We start from the raw sequence: 20,191 nt of genomic DNA on the forward strand, positions 1-20,191 counted from the left end.
TTGAAAACGTAATTTATTCCTGTAATTGCAAATCTGAAAAGCATAATTATAATTAGAAATCATTTGAATGCTGATTTAGTACTCACGAAACATTTATTCATCAATATTGAAAATAGATAAATAATTTTGTGGAAAACATTTTATATTTTTATTTATTTGCTTGTTTACCTGGATTCTATGATAAACAGAAGGGTCAAGAAATGTACTTTACATTTTTGCAACAAAACATATTTATTGCCTTTTAATGTCACAGTGACACTCCAGGAAGACAGTACAGGCATCTGTTGATTTGCATGATTCAACATCATAAACATATGCTTTCATATTTTTATTGCTACAACAATTAAAAACGTAACAATAAAAAAAAAAAAAAAAAAATTAAAAAAATTTTTTGGAGGTGATCTCAAATTCAACCATGAATACGTATGGATGCGAAACACTGAAATACAGACAAACAAAATTAAACAAGAAAACACTGATGATCCACTAAATTTTGGATTATAAACGCATTGTTTTTGACAGTTACTCAGGAGGGCAACTGTTTTTTTTTTGTTTAACATATATCATTTTTGAACCATCAAACTTGTTTTGTTTTGCTTCTCTGTATAATACATTATGTATCCTTCCTCCTCACTGATTTTTCTGATTTAGGTGATATTGAATCTGATACATGTGAACACATTAAGAACACTGAATGAAGACAAAAGCCAGTAGTCCTGACAGCTTCAAATGTCTAAATTCATTCTAAATCTAAACAATAAATATATCATATTCAAATAAGAGCATATCATATTGTTTGACATATTTGTTTGACATCAGCATTTACAGTGCCTTGTACTGTAATACATGCTTGTACATGAATAATGAATAATACTGAATAATGTGCTTGTACATAAATAGTGTGCATGATTGTGTTATGATTGTTCATCATCACGATACATTCAGAACTGATTGTTTACTGTTTTAGAGGGACGGGCTTAAAAGGTATGGCTTGTGCTTTTTATGTTTTAAGAAGATGTTTGTCCAAGTAAGGAAAATCTGCAATAGGTCAGGTAAAAACTGGAAGTGACAGCTAGCAGGACGGCCTCCTCAGGATCTTGGACAAGCGGTAAACTTGAAACACTCGCCATTCTAGAGAGCAGACAGAGATTAATGTAATATAAGCACACATTCACACTTTAAATGTGGAAAAAATAAAATAAATTTGCAAAGTGCAGATTGCAGTCACAGTATTTAACAGTTTAACAACTTTCTTTTTAAGAACACATTAAAGCAGTTCTCAACAGTATTCTCTGTTCTGTCCAGACCAATGTCTCCACATGTGAAATATTAATGCATCAGCTTATGCCCAATCAAGTTACGTTTTTGCTAATTTATGAACATAAAAATGGTCTAACATGGTCCAATCACAGCACAGAACAGCTCAGTGTAAACTACGACTGCACCTGTGTGCTGAATGCTATCCAGCTTAATACACAATTTACCTCATCCTCCTCAAATACTGGCTGCAAGAAAAAGACCAGGGATTTTTTGTTAACTTGACTGTTGATCTTTGGCAACGTCACTTACACACCAATCATGCCACAAAGACTAAACATGAGCACATGCACTTACGAGTCTTCATCACAGCAATGAATGTTTTACAATACAAGACCACTTACTCACTAAAGGTAATGAAAGATGCTTTTCAAGCTATTCATTTCTGTATGCCAAAACCTGTATTGTTTTTCTGTGAAAGATTGACTCTCAACCTTTCCAATGAGACAAGCACTTCTACATCACTCTGAAGCATGCACATTTTTAAATCAGTATATACTGAGTGTGTGTGTGTGTGTGTGTATACATAGAGAGATTTGTTCCACATGAAATGAAATGACAGATGTATTTATTTTTTTATTTTGATGAATGAAATGACTTAAACTGTTTTTACCTCATTACCCTCATCTGTCTGATGCTGAAAAGTTAAGATTATCAGCAAACAGATCAATTATATAAAAAAAAGCTTAGTTATTCTAAAATCCCTTCATGTTTATGTTCAGAATACTTAATATGTAATATTTATTAGTCTACCTGATAAATATAATTTATTAATCTGATACTTAAAATGTATCAGTCTGTGGAAAGGTAGGCATATACAATGCTTTACAGTTCATAACTTAAGTAATGCACTTGCTTTATAAACAAATTAATATTTCAAACAGCATATTCTTTATGCATGCAGCTTTGATGGAATACATGCAATTTTTCAAAAATTCATGACATACCACAGCACCATCTAAAGGTGCTGTATGTAGGATTGACACCGAGTGGTTGAACTAGGTATTGCAGCCCAAATGCAAAATATTGGAAAGGGTTTTCAAAGGAGAATAAATGACTGTAGCATAGTTTTTCAGATAAATAAATATGTTAACTTAGCATGTTTCTGAAATGTCTGCAAACAGATTGTTGTATTTTTATGCTTTAGTAGAGTCCAAAACAGCACCTTTAAAATAAACCATTCAATTCCAAAAATTCAAATGGTTTTGAATTTGTGGTCTTAGCATCAATTAAAAGATAATATCATAATATAACATCCTTATAAATGAAAGTATTGTGTGTGTGTGTGTGTGTGTGTGTTAGTTACTTTATGTTCCTTACCTGTGTCTGGTACAGAGTAGCCCGTCTTAAAAACTCAACAGCCTCCTCACATCCAGAGGCTCTTGCCTGAAGAGAACAACATAAATATTTGTAGCCAATGGAACACTGCATCAAAATGTCTTGCAAGTTCATTCATTAAATGTTTGGTAAAATTATTTATTTCATTCACATCCCTACAAACTCACAACTTCAATGGGCGTCTGTCCATCATAACTGCACATGGTCATATCAACCCCAGCTAACTGCCAAATCTCCAATCCTTCTAAGTCGCCACTCGCCGCAAGACTGTAAGACACACAGCAGAAGCTCTAAATGGGTAATCACCAACACAGTTCTGGTATGTGTTCAATACACAGAACTGTTCATCATTTTTAAATTATATACAAAAATAATAATAATAATAAAGATTTTGTTGAACTATATATTAATTCATCATTTGGAAAACCACTCTAAGTGTATAATAATAATAATAATAATAATAATAATAATTAACACTTGTGCAATCAAATTTCTGTGCCCACAAGTCCAGAACAGAAATAAGAAAAAGAAAAAGAAGGACTGAGAAGAAATGTATGAATGTAAATGAGACCTGCACAACTCTGTTCCAGCATCTTCCATTTCCTCCCGGGAAAAATGAGCTCCAGTCTTCCTGAGCAGTTTCACAACCTCCTTATGCCTACAGACGTAGAAAGGTTTCATATACAGTCACATACATCTTAACTGACTTTACCTTGGAGTTCATCAATTGTGTTTGAAGGAAGAAAGTAATTCATACTGTTCTGGAATGGAAGGTAAGCAAATGCTATCCTAAACATGAATAATGATATGCTAAGTTGCATTTAAGAAAGTTTATTTATTTTTTGCTGTCTACAACCCTGCGAAAACAGAATTTTTGTGTCACTTATAAACCACCAGTCTAGTTCATCTTGAAGACTTATGGTAATTACTTCTGCTGGTCTCAAAAAGCATTTGGCCACTAAAATCAGTCTTACCTGAAGCGCACAGCATTGCGAAGAGGTGTATCTCCAAAGCGATCCCTGGCATAGACGGTGGCCCCTTTACCCAGCAGATACTCCACCACTTTCAGATGGCCCTCACACGCAGCGATGTGGAGGGGAGTGCGACCATCATAATCTGCCATGCTCAAGTCAGTACCCTATATAGAAGACATTAGTCATCGTCTGTATCGTGTTTCGCTGGACTACATTTGGTAGTGCAAACCTTGTGTGAATGCTCTAGATCACTTTTAATATATTCAGACTTAAACCTGCATAACCTATAAAAGCATGGTTTAACGTATCAGCAGCAGCATATTAGGTGTTTCAGACTTTGAAAATAAAACAATATTTTCTAAATAATACCTGCAAATGAACTATGATGTCTAAGTTCTGAGGATGATTTGAACAGGTATCAGTGTCTTACCATTTCTCTAATGGCATCTAAAGCCTCAATGTCTCCGATCTTAGAAGCAACACACACCAGAGTGGGCGTAAGTGCATCTCGTATGGCTTCAAGCTCCTGTCAACATCAATATTATACATTAATATTACAGGTGATCACAACCTCTGCTTCTTATTATGATTCTACCATGCAGAGCTATACAAACTCTTAGGATGGGAATTCACTATGAATAAATCATGAATCATCTGCAAACATTCACCATAGTTTCACCACCCTAATTACTAACATTATGCTAATGTGGTTACAGTGCACAATATGCACAAATCATCATTACTGTTTACACTTTATTTACAGTGTATCAAAATTACACATCTTTCTTGAATAAATAAAAGAATTTGACATAGAATGAATGTAAGACCATACATACATCTAGATACGAAAATAAATCCCATTATAAAGTAAAAATGTCCCTGGAGATCAATTTAAATGTAAAAGTTAATTTATGTCACTACTGCTTATAACTGCACAGAATATAAAGAATATTTCTAAATATTTTTAGGAATCAGATGTCCACGACAGGCCGAAACAGCCAAGTTACCAGCACAAAAACACACTCAGCAAAACATCATCAAATTATTATTAACAACCCCCCCCCCAAAAATTGTATGATTTTGTCAATATCGCACACCCCTGCACCTGAGTGATTGAAATGCAAAGCACTGTTAGAAAATGGGAAAGTGCAGGTTACATTACCTCTTTACAGCTAATGCTGAGGGACTTGGCGATGACCTGAATAAATCGACTGTCACTGAGAGAAAGCTTTGCTCCGCCCAGGTCAGCTATCATCTCACCACGCAGATTTCGGCTCAGCATCTTATATTAAAAAAATAAATAAAAATAACAGTTTTCATTTAAAACAAGTACAGCTGTCTTGCAGGTCTTCAAAAGAAAAGCTTATTAAGAAGTTGGGAGAATCTAATTAGTAGTAGTAGTATTATTAACAACAAAACTGCCTTACTGCTTATTAATATTTGAAAAAAGATCATGTGCTATAACCAACATGCAAAAACAACAATATAAAATATCAGGATCTAAAAATATTGACCTTTCTATGACAAGGCCAAATTAGTTCAGATTGTAATCTGTCAATTGGTGTGACTCTCCCATTAATTAATTAATTAATTAAATGTGTTTACTTGTTTACATTTAATTGGTTACACTGCATGACAACTTTTAAACATATCTTTAAAAACGTGTGAATTCGATTTTACGTTTTTTCCTCTCATATGTCAAATGTGGTTTCGGTATGATTTTAATAGACATTTTTGCATACCTTTTTCTTCTCTTCTATACTGAGGTTTTGTTTGGCCAGCACATAAGAGAGTTTTGAAAGAGCAGCTTCCGGGGTCATATCACACCCAGCGACCAAACCGGCATCACTCAGAGCCTGAGAGGGAATATTAAAGGATTACACACTCCTGGAATACGCCCACATGAGGCCTTTCTCAAGCAAACACCCATACCTGGCCAGTGGCGTATGAGGTTGTGACCGAGCCCCTGAGGCACTGGGTGCAGTTGATCATGATGACTCCTCTCTGTGTGGCTTTACGGATCTCATCCAGAAGGTCAGCACGGTTGTCAGGAGCGTTACCGCTGCCGTACGTCTCCAGTACGATCCCGTCCATAGGAGGCTGCAAGAAGGCCCTCACCTGATGGGAGAGTATATATGATAATGAACACATGGGATGAAGAGATTTGTCGATAATATGTGGCAAATAAAGGCAGACGTTATCACATGGCCTTACTGTATCAGCAGTGATCCCTGGGAAGAGTCGCAGGAGACCCACATTACGGTTCATTTGTGTGTTGACAGTGAACTTTGAGGTTGTATTGGCTCGCCACACAGTATCCCAGTTAACTAAGTAGAAAAAAATAAATAAAAGCAGAATACTTAAAACAACAGGTCTGAAAAAAGCATAAATAATAATAAGTGAGCTGGCATGAAATTTCAAACAGCATCTGACAATATGACAATCTACACAATTAAAAATGTCTGTTTTTATTTAAATAAAAAGTATGTTTTGTTATTGCATGTGCAGTTTTTATATAATATTTATGCAGTTGCTATTTATGCAGTATAATACTAATTGTAAGACAACATGGAATATTTGTACTTTTTAATTAATTCGACACACCACAAGATTATCGAAATGAACAGCAAAAATATATTAAAAAAGTAAAACAAAAAAAGAAAGAAATTAAGAAAGATGACTTAAAACATACATTTTCCCTTAGACATTCACATAAATTTAATTAATACATTTGTCAGCTATCCAGTGGTGATTTTTTTGCAGTTTTAAGCCAAATGTAAATTTCATTTAACATTTTTACTCCTCATGTTTGTGAATAATTGTATACATCATTAACAAGTTGAACAGAGATGTTCCAAACCATGCAAATAAGCGTTCATGCTTCTAAAAAACTACAAATAAATAAATAAATCTGAAATCATGTTAACTTTCTGAAGAAAGCAACAGAAATTTAAGTGATTATACAATACAGCATAAGTCACATAGACCACTTTTAAAGGGTTAGTTCACTCAAAAATGAAAATTCCCTCACTAATTACTCACCCTCATGTCGTTGCAAACCTAGAAGGCCTTTGTTCATCTCCAGAACACAAATTAAGATATTTTTGATGAATTCCGAGGGGTCTCTGACCCTCCATAGATAGCAAGGATCCTTACACCATCAGAAATGAAGCAAGGACATCATTAAAATAGTCCATGTGACATCAGTGGATCCACCATAATTTTACGACGCTACGAGAACATTTCTTGTGCGCAAAGAAAACAGAAATAATGACTTTATACAACAATTTGTCTCCCTTTTTTGCCATTTTGGAGAGTATCACATACATAAACAATGTATGCAACGTATGTATGCAAATACGCTGTTTACATTGAGACCAAAGTATAAACTATGTAAACAGCATATCCGTGTACGGTGCTGCTGACACAGAACAGCAAACGTTGTTTACGTATGTGATACTCTTCAAAATGGCACTATAATGTGACACGGAGGAGATTAATTGTTGAATAAAGTCGTTATTTTTGTTTTCTTCATGCACAAAAAGTATTCTCTTAGCTTTGTAAAATTACTGTTAAACTACTGATGTCACATGGATTATTTTATCGATCTCCTTGCTACGTTTCTGAGCCTTGATCATGTAAGGATCCTAACTGTCTATTGAGGATCAGAGAGCTTTCAGATTTCATAAAAAATATCTTATTTTGTGTTCCGTCTTACAGGTGTGGAACGACACGAGGCTGAGTAATGAATGACAGAATTTTTATTTTTGGGTGAACTATGCCTTTAAGAGACTTTAATGGTGTTAATGGAGTCCTTTTTGAATCTTGAAAGCCTCATTATAACTGCATAGTAAAGAGAAACTAGTGAGTAAAAGCACTGAAAAAAAGCAGTAAAAGGCATCAAAATAATATACCAAATTTTCATAGTTGGGGGTAAACTAATCTTTTAATGTAATAGACTCAAACTGGACTAAGACGTTTTATGTTGGCAGAACTGTTATCACTTTTAATGTCGACTTCAGCATTGGCTAATGGCGGTAGATTCGGTGAGGTAAATGCGTTAAAACTTCCAGCATCCACTTTGGTGACACGGTTGCCCCTGTACAGCTTATGATGAAAATAGAGGCAAACCTGTGAAGACAGCAAGCAATTCACTCAAACGGCTTTACAATCATTTCTTTATAAGAAGTTAACATGCTCCAAAATAAGCATCTTAAAAAAACAAATATGTTTTGGTATCTTATCTTTGTACGGAAAACCAAAAAAAAACTCACTTCTGGGATGACAAACTGTCCTGCTATCAACAGTGCCCCCAAGAGGTTGTCCCTCCCATCATTCCTCATCTCATAGATGGGCACCTGCCATATACAAGATGGTTGTGAAGCTATTGTTGAAGTCAGCATTATTCTTTTTTTTCATGGCCACAAGTTTAAATGTAGTTCTAAAATTAGTCTAAGACTTTTCTTTAAAATCCTTAATTTGTGTTCCATGAAAGAAAGGAAATCATATGGGTCTGGAAAAAAAACACAAGGGTGAGTAAATGGCTTATGGGTGAACTATCCCTTCAAATTGTGTTACCTGTGAGCCAGTGAGGACGACAGGCTTTCCCAGGTTCTCACACATGAAGGATAAGGCAGAGGCGGTGTAAGCCATTGTGTCTGTGCCGTGCAGGATGACAAAACCATCATATAGCTCATAGTGTTTCTGTCAACATCAGAGAGAAAAAAAAGTTGAAATTACCAACTGACAATCTGTTCACAGAACTATATGCAAGAAATTTGAAGATTATCAACAATTACAATTTGAAAAAAGTTCCCCTTTTGTAAAAATAAAATAAAATACCAGAATCAAAAAACGAATCATGATCAGTTCTGTTTATAAGTCATTACATTCAGTCTTGTCCAACTCAGGGCTATGGAAAAAAAAATAATAAATAAACAAATATGTGCACCAATGGGAGTGACCCGATCAAAGTGCAATAGTTGTATAATACAATCAAAGGTCCAAAGTTTCACACAACAAATTTTAAAACATAAAGATGGTTAAAAATGGAGCACCTCAATGTCTTTTCCAATAGTGGCCCAGTCATCTGTGGTCATATTGCAGGAGTCGAGGAGGGGAGAGTACTCTAAAACTGTATATACAATCCTCTTGTTCTGTTTGGACAGTCTGGAGTGGAAAATGGTTTTAAAAAGCATCAAAATTGTAATGTTTATTGTGAAAGACACCAAACACTGACAACAAGGTCTCAAAGTAAAGCAAAACTCCTTTTTTAAACCAGCAAAGGCAAACATGGGTTAGTTAAGCTAGATCAACTAAAACAAAAAAAGTTGATTATTTATTGATAGCGAAAGTTTGACTGATTCAGGGGCGTCTCCTGTAGTTAAAGCAAAAACCATTTGTGCATCAATGGATGAGTAAATATTATGAAGCAGCAGACTTCAGACTTTGCTCATCGCTCTAGGGGCGGCTCATGGTCTTACTGTAATAAAGAAGGGAGCCCTGGGCGATTTTCCACTTTTAGGAACTGAGAGTGAACAGATTAGCATGACCTGCCTTCATTAACAATGGGCAGCTTATCTAAAATTCACATACATATTCCTGTGGCTGTTAAATTGGGCCACCCTTGAAGGTGCACTGATGAGCTAGAAGCGTAATAGATCGTATACTAATAGAGATTTGTAGAAGTAACTGGATATTGGGTTTGGCATGCAAATTTTGCATTGGCGCATCTCTAACACACTCTCAGGTGCACAACCCAACCATAACATATAGCTAGTACAGCATACATTATATTTGCAAATCAAAAGCAAAAAGCAAAAATCACACACCTTTAATGTCCAGAATACAAAACTAAGGCACCAAACATAATACTGACTTGACTGCTCCTTTCTATTACCGAGATATTATTAGATATCTTTAATCAACAATAATGTAAAATATAGGCTGGTATATATACAGCATTTCAAATTAAATTGTTTATATACAATATAAGGTTGTAATAACGTTACACATATAACCCGTGGAACAACATTTATTGTGGAAAGTTTATTGTAATTCTTAGGCATAAAAACCATGCTATATTACAATTGTTCAAAGACCAGATTTCAAATAAAACATGAAAAAATTGGTTACTTTTTATGTTACAATGTTAGCACTGCAACCTTTAGTCATGTTCCGCTTGGTGTGAATAATTTTAAAAGGTTGACTTAAGAAATATTTATTGCAATAAATTAATTTTAAATTGATATTAATTTAATACAAATGTATTATATTATAAAGACTCTGCATTACAGTATAATAACTTTATATAATTATTCATTTTAGGCCTTTAGTCATCAGACATGGTGTAAACAGGCTTTAGATAATGCCACAGTAAATTACACCAGTGAATGCATGAGATGAAGTTGTCAAGAAGAAACACAGTTTAACCTCTCATTGATCAGATTTCATCTGCCATTCTCATAGCTTAAACATTACTGTATAGCCATAACCACTGAGCTAACTAGCAAATTTAGAACACAAATCATGAAAACATGTGCAAGGACATATACATCCCACAAGGGCAAACATTATGCTAAAAGTACTACAGCACCCATGAAACAGATGATCAGCTGAATGAGTGGACTTCCTGTTAAAATAACACACATTTGTATGGTTTATAATATTATCAGATGTGAAAAAATAATAAAAATTAAACAGCATCCTACAAGACAGAAATATTCTTTTTTTTAATATTATAATTATATTTATAATTAAAATAGCTGTATAAAATAGCTAAATACTGGATCTATGAATAGGACAACACCTCCACAAACTTCTAACCTGATTATGTATTTTTGTGAGGTGTGGGAACTTACGACAGCACCAGTGTGTTCTCCGGAGGCTTGTAGTACTCATACAGTCTGGTCTGTTGTGCGTACTGCTCATCATGCAGAATAGGGAGTTTGCGTAGAGTTTCAACGAGAGCATTAGGTTCTGGAGAAAGAACTGCAAACACAGAAGTAAAAATCTGTAAAAATAAAGAATTATTTTTAGAATAAAGAATTAAAAAAGTGTCAGTAAAAATGTTATCAACAAAAAAACATCTGATAACAAATGCACCATATACAATGTCATACATGTCATGTTTGAAACCCTCAGGTTCTTTTGAATAGAATTAAGCAGCGAAGCCAAAATGATACCATCCTGAATATTTAATATTGTATATACTATACTGTATCATTTTGCACATTTTGATATTCCCTATTATTGGGCAGTATAAAAAAACTTTCTTGAATCACAGACATTACTATATTACTATTTTATACTATGTTAAGTTAATCAAAATAGTTATTTATGCTGGAAATTGATTTTTTATTTTTTTTTAAATGGTTTATTATAACCATGGACTGTTTTATTTTGGGTGGGAAAATTCAGTTTATTGTATTATGTAATGTGGATTCTGTCCTTGAACTTTCATAAACAGTTTAGCAGAGCTGAATGTTTTTTTGTTTGACCTTGCAAATTCTTTAAAAGTGCTATCTTTTTTTTTAAATCAGCGTTTGTTTAAGATAAGCTTCTTTTTATATATAAAGAACTAAGTTTGTTAACCTATTCAAGAAGTATTGTGCAAGAAATGATACAAAAGCCCAGGGTCGGGAAAGATGTACTACTATTTACAGAAGGCAAATATTTTGGACATTCTAATCAAATTAATTACTAATAAAGTCATAAAACACGATCAGCATCCTTTTCAGACCAACTCGGTTTGAATACTGTAAACAAAACCACGCTTGAAGGACTCTTCTCATTCCCATTTATTACGTTATATAATCAAGTGCATTATACAGACTTTCAGCTGTGCAATTCCTTATTTGGGATATACAAGATGTGTTCCGGCTTCTTATGTACATCCATTAATGTACAGCTGCAATTTGGGTTTATTACAATTAAAAACTTGCAACCTCTTTGCTCTCAAAACAAAAATGTTGAAACTGGACTGGACAAGTCATACTTGAAATTCATTAAATTATATTCTTTGATATTCTTTGAAAACCATTAAAATTACTAGACTGACATTAGCAATGTAAAGATGATGTTACCAAAACAATTAATCCATTTTACTGTATAACAGGTTAATGACAAATCATGTTTTAGCACACAATGTAAAATTTTAATCATTTACATCTAACTGTACTGTTCTTTTAGTTTTTATTTAGATTTGAAATAATCGAACAGACTTCAGATCACATCTTACTTACGCAAACAGAAAAAAATTATTTATGTATGACCAAGTGGCAGTTATTGTGAGATAAATTAATGTACTTTTTCACAAAATTATTTGTAAATAAATAAATAATACATAAAAAATATATAGTTAATATAAATCATTTCAAAATTAAGACAAAAAAGTAGCACTTTTTATTTTATGGTTGCATTTAAACTAAATTATTTTGGTGTGATTTATATATATATATATATATATATATATATATATATATATATATATATATATATATATATATATATATACACACAGTTCCCTCCATAAGTATTGGAACAGTAAAGACAAAATTGTTCTGTTTGCTGTGGAGTCAAGAAATCTGTAAATATGATTAAAAAGAGGAATATGAGACAAAACTACAGAATGCCATTTTATTATTGGGTGATTCAACACAAGGATGTTTTACCAGCTAAGAAGATCAGCACTTTTAGAGTTTCATCTCCCTATCTGATGAGAGCATAAGTATTGGAACAGTCGCAGGTGTTTCTAAGTGTCCAGCTGTGTCCTGTTGCATTAATTATTCAGATATTAAAAGCAGGAATGTGTCTTATCAGTTATATCCATTGCTTCTGCATTCTGAGTCTTGCATTTGACGATGACACACGCAAACCAGGATGAAGATGAGGAAGCCAACTCTGAAAGAAAAGCAAGCAATTTGGATGCTAAAAGAAGAGAGGAAGTCAATTAGAACTAAAAGGAAAAACAAAGGGCATGGAGAAATCAAGAGTTTGGAAACTACCGGCGATATCAGCAACCAACGACAACCTGATCGGCTGAAAAAAAACAACAGTCGTTGATGACAGACAAATCATAAAAGCTGTGAAAATGAACCCTAAAATACATGTCTGTAAAATCACCAAGAACCTCCAGAAAGCTGGGGTGATGCTCTGTCAATCTACAGTCCACAGGAGAATGTGACACAGATTTACAGAAGCTACACTGCAAGATGCAAACCTCTGACCAGCACCAAAAATATAAAGGCAAGATTCTTCACAAATGTGAGCCAGTAGAGTTTTGGAACTGAGTTGATGGACCGATGAGACAAAGATTAACCTTTATCTAAGTGATTGGAAAGCAAAAGTGTGGAGAAAAAGGAGAACTGCAAATGATCCTAAGCCTACAGTACATCCTCATCTGTAAAGCTTGGTGGAGGTGGTGTCATGGCATGGGCATGCATGGCTGTCTCTAGAACAGGACCTCTTCATTTGAATGATGACATAATGTATGATGGCAGTAGCAGAATGAATTTGGAAGGGTACAAAATCATCTTGGCTACCAATATTCAAGAAATGCTACCAAACTCATTAGAAAGCACTTCATATTGGATCAGGACAATGACCCATAACACCCTGCCAGTTTCGTCAAGGACTTTATCAGAGCGAAGAAGTCTTAGATTGCCCAAATCAATCTCCAGATTTAAATCCGATTGAACATTAATTTCAGCAGCTGAAGAGGAGACTAAAGACAGAAACTCCACCAAAACAAGCAACAGTTGGAAATGGCTGCATTAAAGGCTGGAGAAAAGCATTTCAAAGCATAAAACCAAGAGTCTGGTGATGGTATGGGTTGCAGACTCACTGCTCTGATTGCATGCAAAGGATCTGCAACTAAATATTAGCTTTTAATTTTTTACATCTGCCTTTAATTCAACTGCTCCAATACTTATGCTCACATCAAACAGTGGGATGAACTCTAAAAGTACTGTCCTTTTTATTTGGTAAAACATGTATGTGTCGAAAGACCTAATAATAAAACGTGACATTCTGTAGTTTTGTAGCATATTCATCTTTTAATCATATTTGCAAATGTCTTGACTCCACAGCAGAGAAAGCAAAGGTTGTGGGTTCGAGTCTTGTGCCATCAGGGATTGTAGGTGGGGGCAGTGTATGTACAGTGCTCTCTCCCACCTTCAATACCATGACTTAGGTGCCCTTGAGCAAGGCATCGAACCCGCAACTGCTCCCCGGGTGCCGCAGCATAAAAGGCTGGCCACTGCTCCGGGTGTGTGTGTGTGTGTTCACTGCTGTGTGTGTGCACTTAGGATGGGTTAAATGCAGAGCAATAATTCTGAGTATGGGTCACCATACTTGGCCACATGTCATCCTAATATTTGAAGTGATGTAACTGATATTCTATCTTTCTATGTTTATCGTTTAAAAGATTACACTTAAAAAATCTACAAAAACAAAAAGTAGCAGCACTTTTTAACAGGTTAGTTAAAAATTCAAATTACTAGACTGACATTAGCAATATAAAGATGAAGTTACCCCAAAAAATGCATCCAATTTACTGTATAACTGGTTAATGACAATTTTGTGTTTTAAAATTTTAATTGTTTACACCTAACTACTGTAATTTAAGATTTGACTTGAAAATAAGCAAACAATCTAACAGACTATTTAATATTACTTATGTAAACAGAAAAAAAGATAATTGTAAATAAATAAATGCATATTGTAATAAAAATACAAAAATGAAACGATGAATATATATATATATATATATATATATATATATATATATATATATATATATATATATATAGTTATAATGTTAAATTAAAAATGTGGCATATTGTGAACTAACTAATTGGGTATGGTCAATTCTTTCATGCAAACTAGCATGGAAAATCCTAATTTTACTCATTTTAAAATAGAAATAGGTCTCTACTTGTATACATTAAGAGAAATAATAATAATAATAATAATAATAATTCATTACATTTATATAGCGCTTTTCTAGGCACTCAAAGCCTAGAGAAATGAGAAATAACAAAGCAAAAATTTGTCAATTATTTTAAAGTCTTAAATCTATCATTTGATTTAGAATGCATAAAAGGTATATTTACCTGATTACATTTTTTGGTCTTTCTATGTTTATTGTTTAAAAGATTGCAATAAAAAATAGCGGCACTTTTTAACGAATAGATAAAAATATAAAAATATAACATACGTTACATATTTTATCTATTAGTTAAAAAGTGCCGCTATTTTATTTTGTTTATTTATTTATTTTCACTTGGAACGATATTTATCGCACATAAATTTTAATTTTAGCATGTCCAAATACATTTGGGACAACTTTAGATTTATCCTTAGATTTCATTAATTTTACACAGACATATGGATGTGTGTGAGTGATATCATCAAATAATCCCATAAACGTGTCTGTCGTTCAGTATAGTCGTACATATGTGACCCTCGTGCAGTCAGGTGTGTGAGCGATGCTGATACGGTTTACCGTTATTATGATACATCATTCCAATGGTTCCGCCGGTGTTTATGACCAGGACCCTCGCCTCGACATTTGGGCTGATATCAGGTGACTCTGAACTGTTGGAGTACCTCCTGCGAGTCTGTCCCGCGGCGCTCCGGTTTTTCTGCGACTGAAACCCTTCAGGCTGACTTAATCTGCTGCGGGAAAGCGCTCGACCCAGAGAGGTCATGCTTGCTGAAGACGGAGGCGCCGTAGTGTGTTTCCATTCCGCCATATCGGACTCGAGCAGCGTTCCCCAAACCGAGCGACGCAGTTTCTTAAAGAGACAGCGCCTTGATTTAAACACTGATAATGCTACAGATGCTGGACGCGTACAAATCAACTTATTGTGACATTTGAGATAAAAAGTGTCGTTCTTAGCTCACTTAATTGAAGTAATACTAATAATAACTAATAATACTAATAATAACTTTTATTTTCTATAACTTAGACTTGCCAGGCCATCAATTGTAGCTGAAATTCATTCTTGAATAACCAATATAATTCTTGTAGGTTCTGGCCTTGACCATATACACATAAAGATAATATTAAACTCTTATTTGTTGTAACCATAAAAGTGTGCTGCTGTTGTATTTCCAAGACTGTTCATTAGATGGATTGATAGATGTGACGACTTATGCTGATTGCATTGTACGCTGGTACATTGTTACTCCAGCAGGTGGTGACAAGTGAATGTCTTTACAAGTCAGTTATAGACACCTAGGCTATTTATTTATTTATAATATATTCTGTTGTGTTCCACAAAATAAATAAAGTCATACAGTTTTGTAACAACATGGGGGTTAGGAAACAGTCAATTTAAGGCACCTTTATTTATATAGTGTTTTATACAATACTGATTGTGCCAGAGCAGCTTTTTACAGTTTCAACAGAAAAAAAGGTTTGCCATTAATGCAAGAGGACAATAACAGAGTCATTTTTCTGCAAAAGTCAATTCACTGATGATTCAGTGATGTCAAATAGTGACAGAATTTTCACTTTTGGGCGAACTATCCCGTTATCAAGCCTTTCATGAGCACTGTTTTTTTTCTCAAGTGATAACATCCATGTTATAATTTATAAGTTGAGATTTTTTTTTATTCACTTTTGTACTTAGATTTGTTCTGTGTTTTTATTGCTGATAGTACAGGAACAACTAATACTGTCGCGACTGCCCCGTGTTCTATGTCTGTGTAATATAGAATAATAAATGTGTATTTTAAATGTATGTTTTAAAAATAAAGTCGAACAGTTAATGACGTTTGCCAATACCTTTATTATGAAAATCGGGCTGCAACTGCCATTTCCGCTCGTTCGCGTTGACGTAGTCAGTTCCACACTGACTGAACTCGGCTGGTTTTAGGAGTGAACACCGGGGTTGAGACTGCTAGAGAATGGTGGGCCTCCACAGGTAACTAAACATGCATTTAATCGCTCTAAAACGAATGGGCAGAACTCGTTAGTGGTTATATGTTACATAACCTGTCGAAAATATGTGTAAAAAGTGTGTGGTGGGAATTTTCTGTTGGTTGTTCGGCCGGCTAAGCTAGCAGGCTAAGTTGGTCTTCTTCTGGCACACCCTCTCAGCATCTCTTGTCTCTCAGGGGCACGTGAGAAGCAATTCGAATTCGGGACGGTTGAAATCGACGCGGCTCCGCTTCAGACGGACCAGATGACAGACACACCGGCCGGCCGAATGAACGCGTTTCCGCCGAGGCTCTGAACGACTTCAGCTGCTATCCGGTTACATTTTGGGGGAAGGACGTGAAAGAGCCCCCGAGACGGACATTCACACGCCAAGAGGAAGTCTTGATAGACCGCAGGCTCTTAAAGAGGCCTCACAGAATTTACCAGACACGCAGGAAAGGAAAAGCACCGAAAAAAATCGCTGCATTTGTCGCCTTTCTGTGGATTATTATCGAGGGTGGCGTTTTTCAAACCGGCCCCACCATAGAACCGAAGCAAAAGCTCAGCAAATCAAGTGTTGACCTTTTCACTTCTACTGAAAGTTTTCAGTAAGGTTAACTTTACCGTCGTTTAATCAGCAACCAATGACCAGTATTGGCTGGAACTACACTTAATTCATTGTGACTTTGCGCCCAGTTTCCTGATAACGTTATACACGTGTTCCGTTGACTTCCAAATCTGACATTCCGCAGACAAAATCTTAAAGAAGTAGTGATTTTATTTCACGTTTCAAACCTTTACCATATCAAACTTTTTTTTTTCTTTTTGGTGGGAAGTAACCATTTATGAACAATATACAAGATGGGGAAGATGCTGTCAAAGATATTTGGTAACAAAGAGATGAGAATATTGATGCTCGGACTGGATGCTGCTGGAAAAACCACCATCCTTTATAAGTTGAAACTCGGCCAGTCTGTGACCACTATCCCGACCGTCGGTTTCAACGTGGAGACGGTCACCTACAAAAACGTCAAGTTCAACGTGTGGGACGTGGGCGGACAAGATAAGATCCGTCCCCTCTGGCGACACTACTACACGGGCACGCAAGGGTTAATTTTTGTGGTGGATTGTGCGGATAGAGATCGCATCGATGAAGCCAGGCAAGAACTCCACCGCATCATCAACGACCGCGAGATGCGGGACGCCATCATTTTGATTTTCGCCAACAAGCAAGACCTGCCGGACGCCATGAAGCCACACGAGATCCAGGAGAAGCTGGGACTGACACGCATCCGGGACAGGAATTGGTACGTGCAGCCGTCGTGTGCAACCACCGGTGACGGACTGTACGAAGGCTTAACATGGTTAACATCTAACTACAAGTCTTAATGACACTGGCACTGACTGTTTAGGACAAATAAACTCAGTACGGGGAAAGATCACACCCTCCACTGAATATTCGTGCTGTTTTGATTTAAGAGTTAACATTCATTTTTGGTTTTTCAAACGGCCCTCTTTGAAACCACGTAATGATTTGGCTTGCTTTTAGTTTCCTGTATACTGTGGCATACCCGTGTCACTCATCTTGGACTATTGCTTAACATGATAAAGCATTCCTGAATGAAGATTCTCAATTTTATTATTATATTTTTTCTTTGATTTGTAGATTTTTCTATATTTGTCTTCTCTCCTTCAGTTTCTTTCGTGGAGATATCAGAGTTTGTCCCAGCAAATGGTCCAATAGTGTGTTAAAGGCGTTTTATACCGAGATGTATCAAAACTGTCCAGGCATCCACTGTAGCAAAGCACAGTGTTGCTGAGGAGGTTGTAGCATACTAATTGTAGGTAGCTGTGTGATGTAACAGGTTTTAAACCGTGCCATATTTATGATATCACTGACATCCAATGATAATCAACATGTAAATGAGTCCATGGAACATTTTATGCAAAAGTCTAATCGCTGAAGGTGGACTTACCACAGACATAACTTATATTCACACAGCATAGTTGAACCGAATGATGTCTTGTTCTCGTAAGCTTGAAAAACCACTTTTTTTTTTATTTTTTTTTTCTGCATCGCATTGTAGCCCAAAACAAGCTTAAACGTTAAAGTGACTTCATTTATACATTGAGGGGGATGCCTTTTGTAGACCTTTTACCATTTAGGCTCATTGCATTGACCAGGTTGTCTTTGACTTACACTCATGTGTCTCTAAAATGTGGGATTGTTACGTTCTTGCATTTCAAGTGTAGTGCTTGCGGTAGAGTGGACTGGATTTGTCATTTTGGAGAGAAATGTTTCATTCTGTTCAATTCCTCTCTTTTCTTTAATCATTTTGAGAAACATGTACAGAAACAGCTATGTAATTGTAACTTCAAATTAAACTTAGTCATTTTAACGCTCTTAGTTCATTCTTGTTCTGACTAATTCATGCTGTCTTTGATGCCTATCGATGCACTGGAGTTTCCACCGTCACTTACCGAGCCAAACCTAAGTCAGATGGAAAATGAATTAAGCGCAGCTTTAAAATTCCTCTATTTCTTTTTTGTTTTGTTCTAGGTAGTGTGCATGGAAAATCTTTTCCTATATGCACAATATTTTCCTGGGACTAAAAGCACTTTGGAATCCATAGCAGATAAGATTCTAAAGAATGTGTGTTGGGTTTAAAGTTTGACCTCTTCATGTGTTCACACACAGGACTGCAGACACCTTTCTAACATGTGTGAACTGGCACATTTTACATTTCTGAAAGCCTAGAGAACAACGTCACAGTGCAGTAACTCTTAGATCCTCCTTTACATCTTAACGCAAATATTTGTTATATGAACCTTTTAGTTTAATCTCCCAAAATAAGCTGTGTCAGGACTGTGCTGTTTTGCAGGCTGGCTCTACACCCCCTAGCAAATCCCACTGTAAAAACAGGATGTCTCCCCCCTTGCTCTCTAAAGGCAGCACAGCTGCGAAACTGTTGCACACAGAGAAGAGTAATGGGCGGCCGGCGCTGGACTGCACAAATGCTGCTCCTGCTGACACAGCTGTTAATAACAAGTGCTGTGCTCACTTGTTGCTTTGCTTGCCATCTTAAATGATTGTTAAACCACTAGGCTGTTTCTTCTGCTTCACATGCCAGTATTCAAATCAGTCTTAGCCACAAGGCTCACATCGGCCTCTCACATTGCCGGAAATGAGCTTGACTGCTGACATATTGACGGTTGTTTCTTGGGGTTTTTTTCTCAATTTTTTTACTGAAGTTTTGTTGCACTTCCTTTTAATGTGAGAAAAACTGTACTGGTAATAAAGGAGTGGATACAGATTTTCAGATTGTAATCAGTTTTGAGGGATCAAGCAGCTACTGCCAACTTGTTGAGACCTGCTGTTAAACCATAATAAAAACTTTAGCGTGTCATATTTACAAGGTCAGAACTGTTTGATTTACAAAGCAGGTGATTTTCACACACACCATGTTTTAGGTCTGCTTCTTATCTTTCTTATTTGGTATGTAGTTTGCCGCATATGAGTTTATGAATAACTCTGCAGGTCACAAGTGTGAATGATCTCATTAATTACTTCTTTTTTATATTTATATATATATATGCTTTTGAAAGAAGTCTCGTTCTCACAAAGGGTTTAACT

At 35.5% G+C, this 20,191-nt stretch overlaps 2 protein-coding genes across 5 annotated transcripts; one reads left to right on the plus strand and one right to left on the minus strand.

The window, feature by feature from the left end:
* Positions 1-212: 212 nt before the first annotated feature.
* aspg (asparaginase homolog (S. cerevisiae)) lies at positions 213-15,425 on the minus strand. Of its 4 annotated transcripts, none has more exons than XM_059520732.1 (18): positions 15,136-15,425; positions 10,490-10,619; positions 8,687-8,798; positions 8,208-8,333; positions 7,904-7,987; positions 7,634-7,760; positions 5,844-5,956; positions 5,562-5,747; positions 5,372-5,485; positions 4,792-4,911; positions 4,060-4,155; positions 3,630-3,793; positions 3,227-3,313; positions 2,823-2,922; positions 2,638-2,703; positions 1,931-1,954; positions 1,485-1,505; positions 213-1,131 (listed from the first exon to the last, which is right to left on the minus strand). In XM_059520732.1, the coding sequence occupies exons 1-18, from the start codon at positions 15,383-15,385 to the stop codon at positions 1,090-1,092; spliced, it is 1,962 nt and encodes a 653-aa protein (XP_059376715.1). In that variant the 5' UTR covers positions 15,386-15,425; the 3' UTR covers positions 213-1,089. The 4 variants fall into 4 exon arrangements, with proteins under 4 accessions (XP_059376715.1, XP_059376714.1, XP_059376716.1 ...); XM_059520731.1 differs by lacking the exon at positions 1,931-1,954 and adding an exon at positions 10,225-10,260; XM_059520733.1 differs by lacking the exons at positions 1,485-1,505; positions 1,931-1,954 and adding an exon at positions 10,225-10,260 and having other exon boundaries at positions 15,136-15,424.
* A 997-nt stretch (positions 15,426-16,422) lies between these two features.
* On the plus strand, positions 16,423-18,964 carry arf6b (ADP-ribosylation factor 6b). The gene is made up of 2 exons (XM_059520737.1): positions 16,423-16,561; positions 16,755-18,964. The coding sequence occupies exon 2, from the start codon at positions 17,419-17,421 to the stop codon at positions 17,944-17,946; it is 528 nt and encodes a 175-aa protein (XP_059376720.1). The 5' UTR covers positions 16,423-16,561; positions 16,755-17,418; the 3' UTR covers positions 17,947-18,964.
* Positions 18,965-20,191: the final 1,227 nt, after the last annotated feature.

Source organism: Carassius carassius, chromosome 32 (genome assembly GCF_963082965.1).
Source record: "Carassius carassius chromosome 32, fCarCar2.1, whole genome shotgun sequence".
NCBI classification, from domain to species: Eukaryota; Metazoa; Chordata; class Actinopteri; order Cypriniformes; family Cyprinidae; genus Carassius; species Carassius carassius.

Excerpts from the sequence above, each read along its gene's own strand:
- aspg (XM_059520731.1), bottom strand. The coding sequence starts at position 15,385 with ATGGCGGAATGGAAACACACTACGGCGCCTCCGTCTTCAGCAAGCATG. Across the intron at positions 10,261-10,489 it reads GAGAACACACTGGTGCTGTC|GAAGTCCACTCATTCAGCTG; the intron begins GTAAGTTCCCAC and ends TTATTTTAACAG. Across the intron at positions 1,506-2,637 it reads CTACTCTGTACCAGACACAG|CCAGTATTTGAGGAGGATGA; the intron begins GTAAGGAACATA and ends TTTTTCTTGCAG.
- arf6b (XM_059520737.1), top strand. The coding sequence starts at position 17,419 with ATGGGGAAGATGCTGTCAAAGATATTTGGTAACAAAGAGATGAGAATA.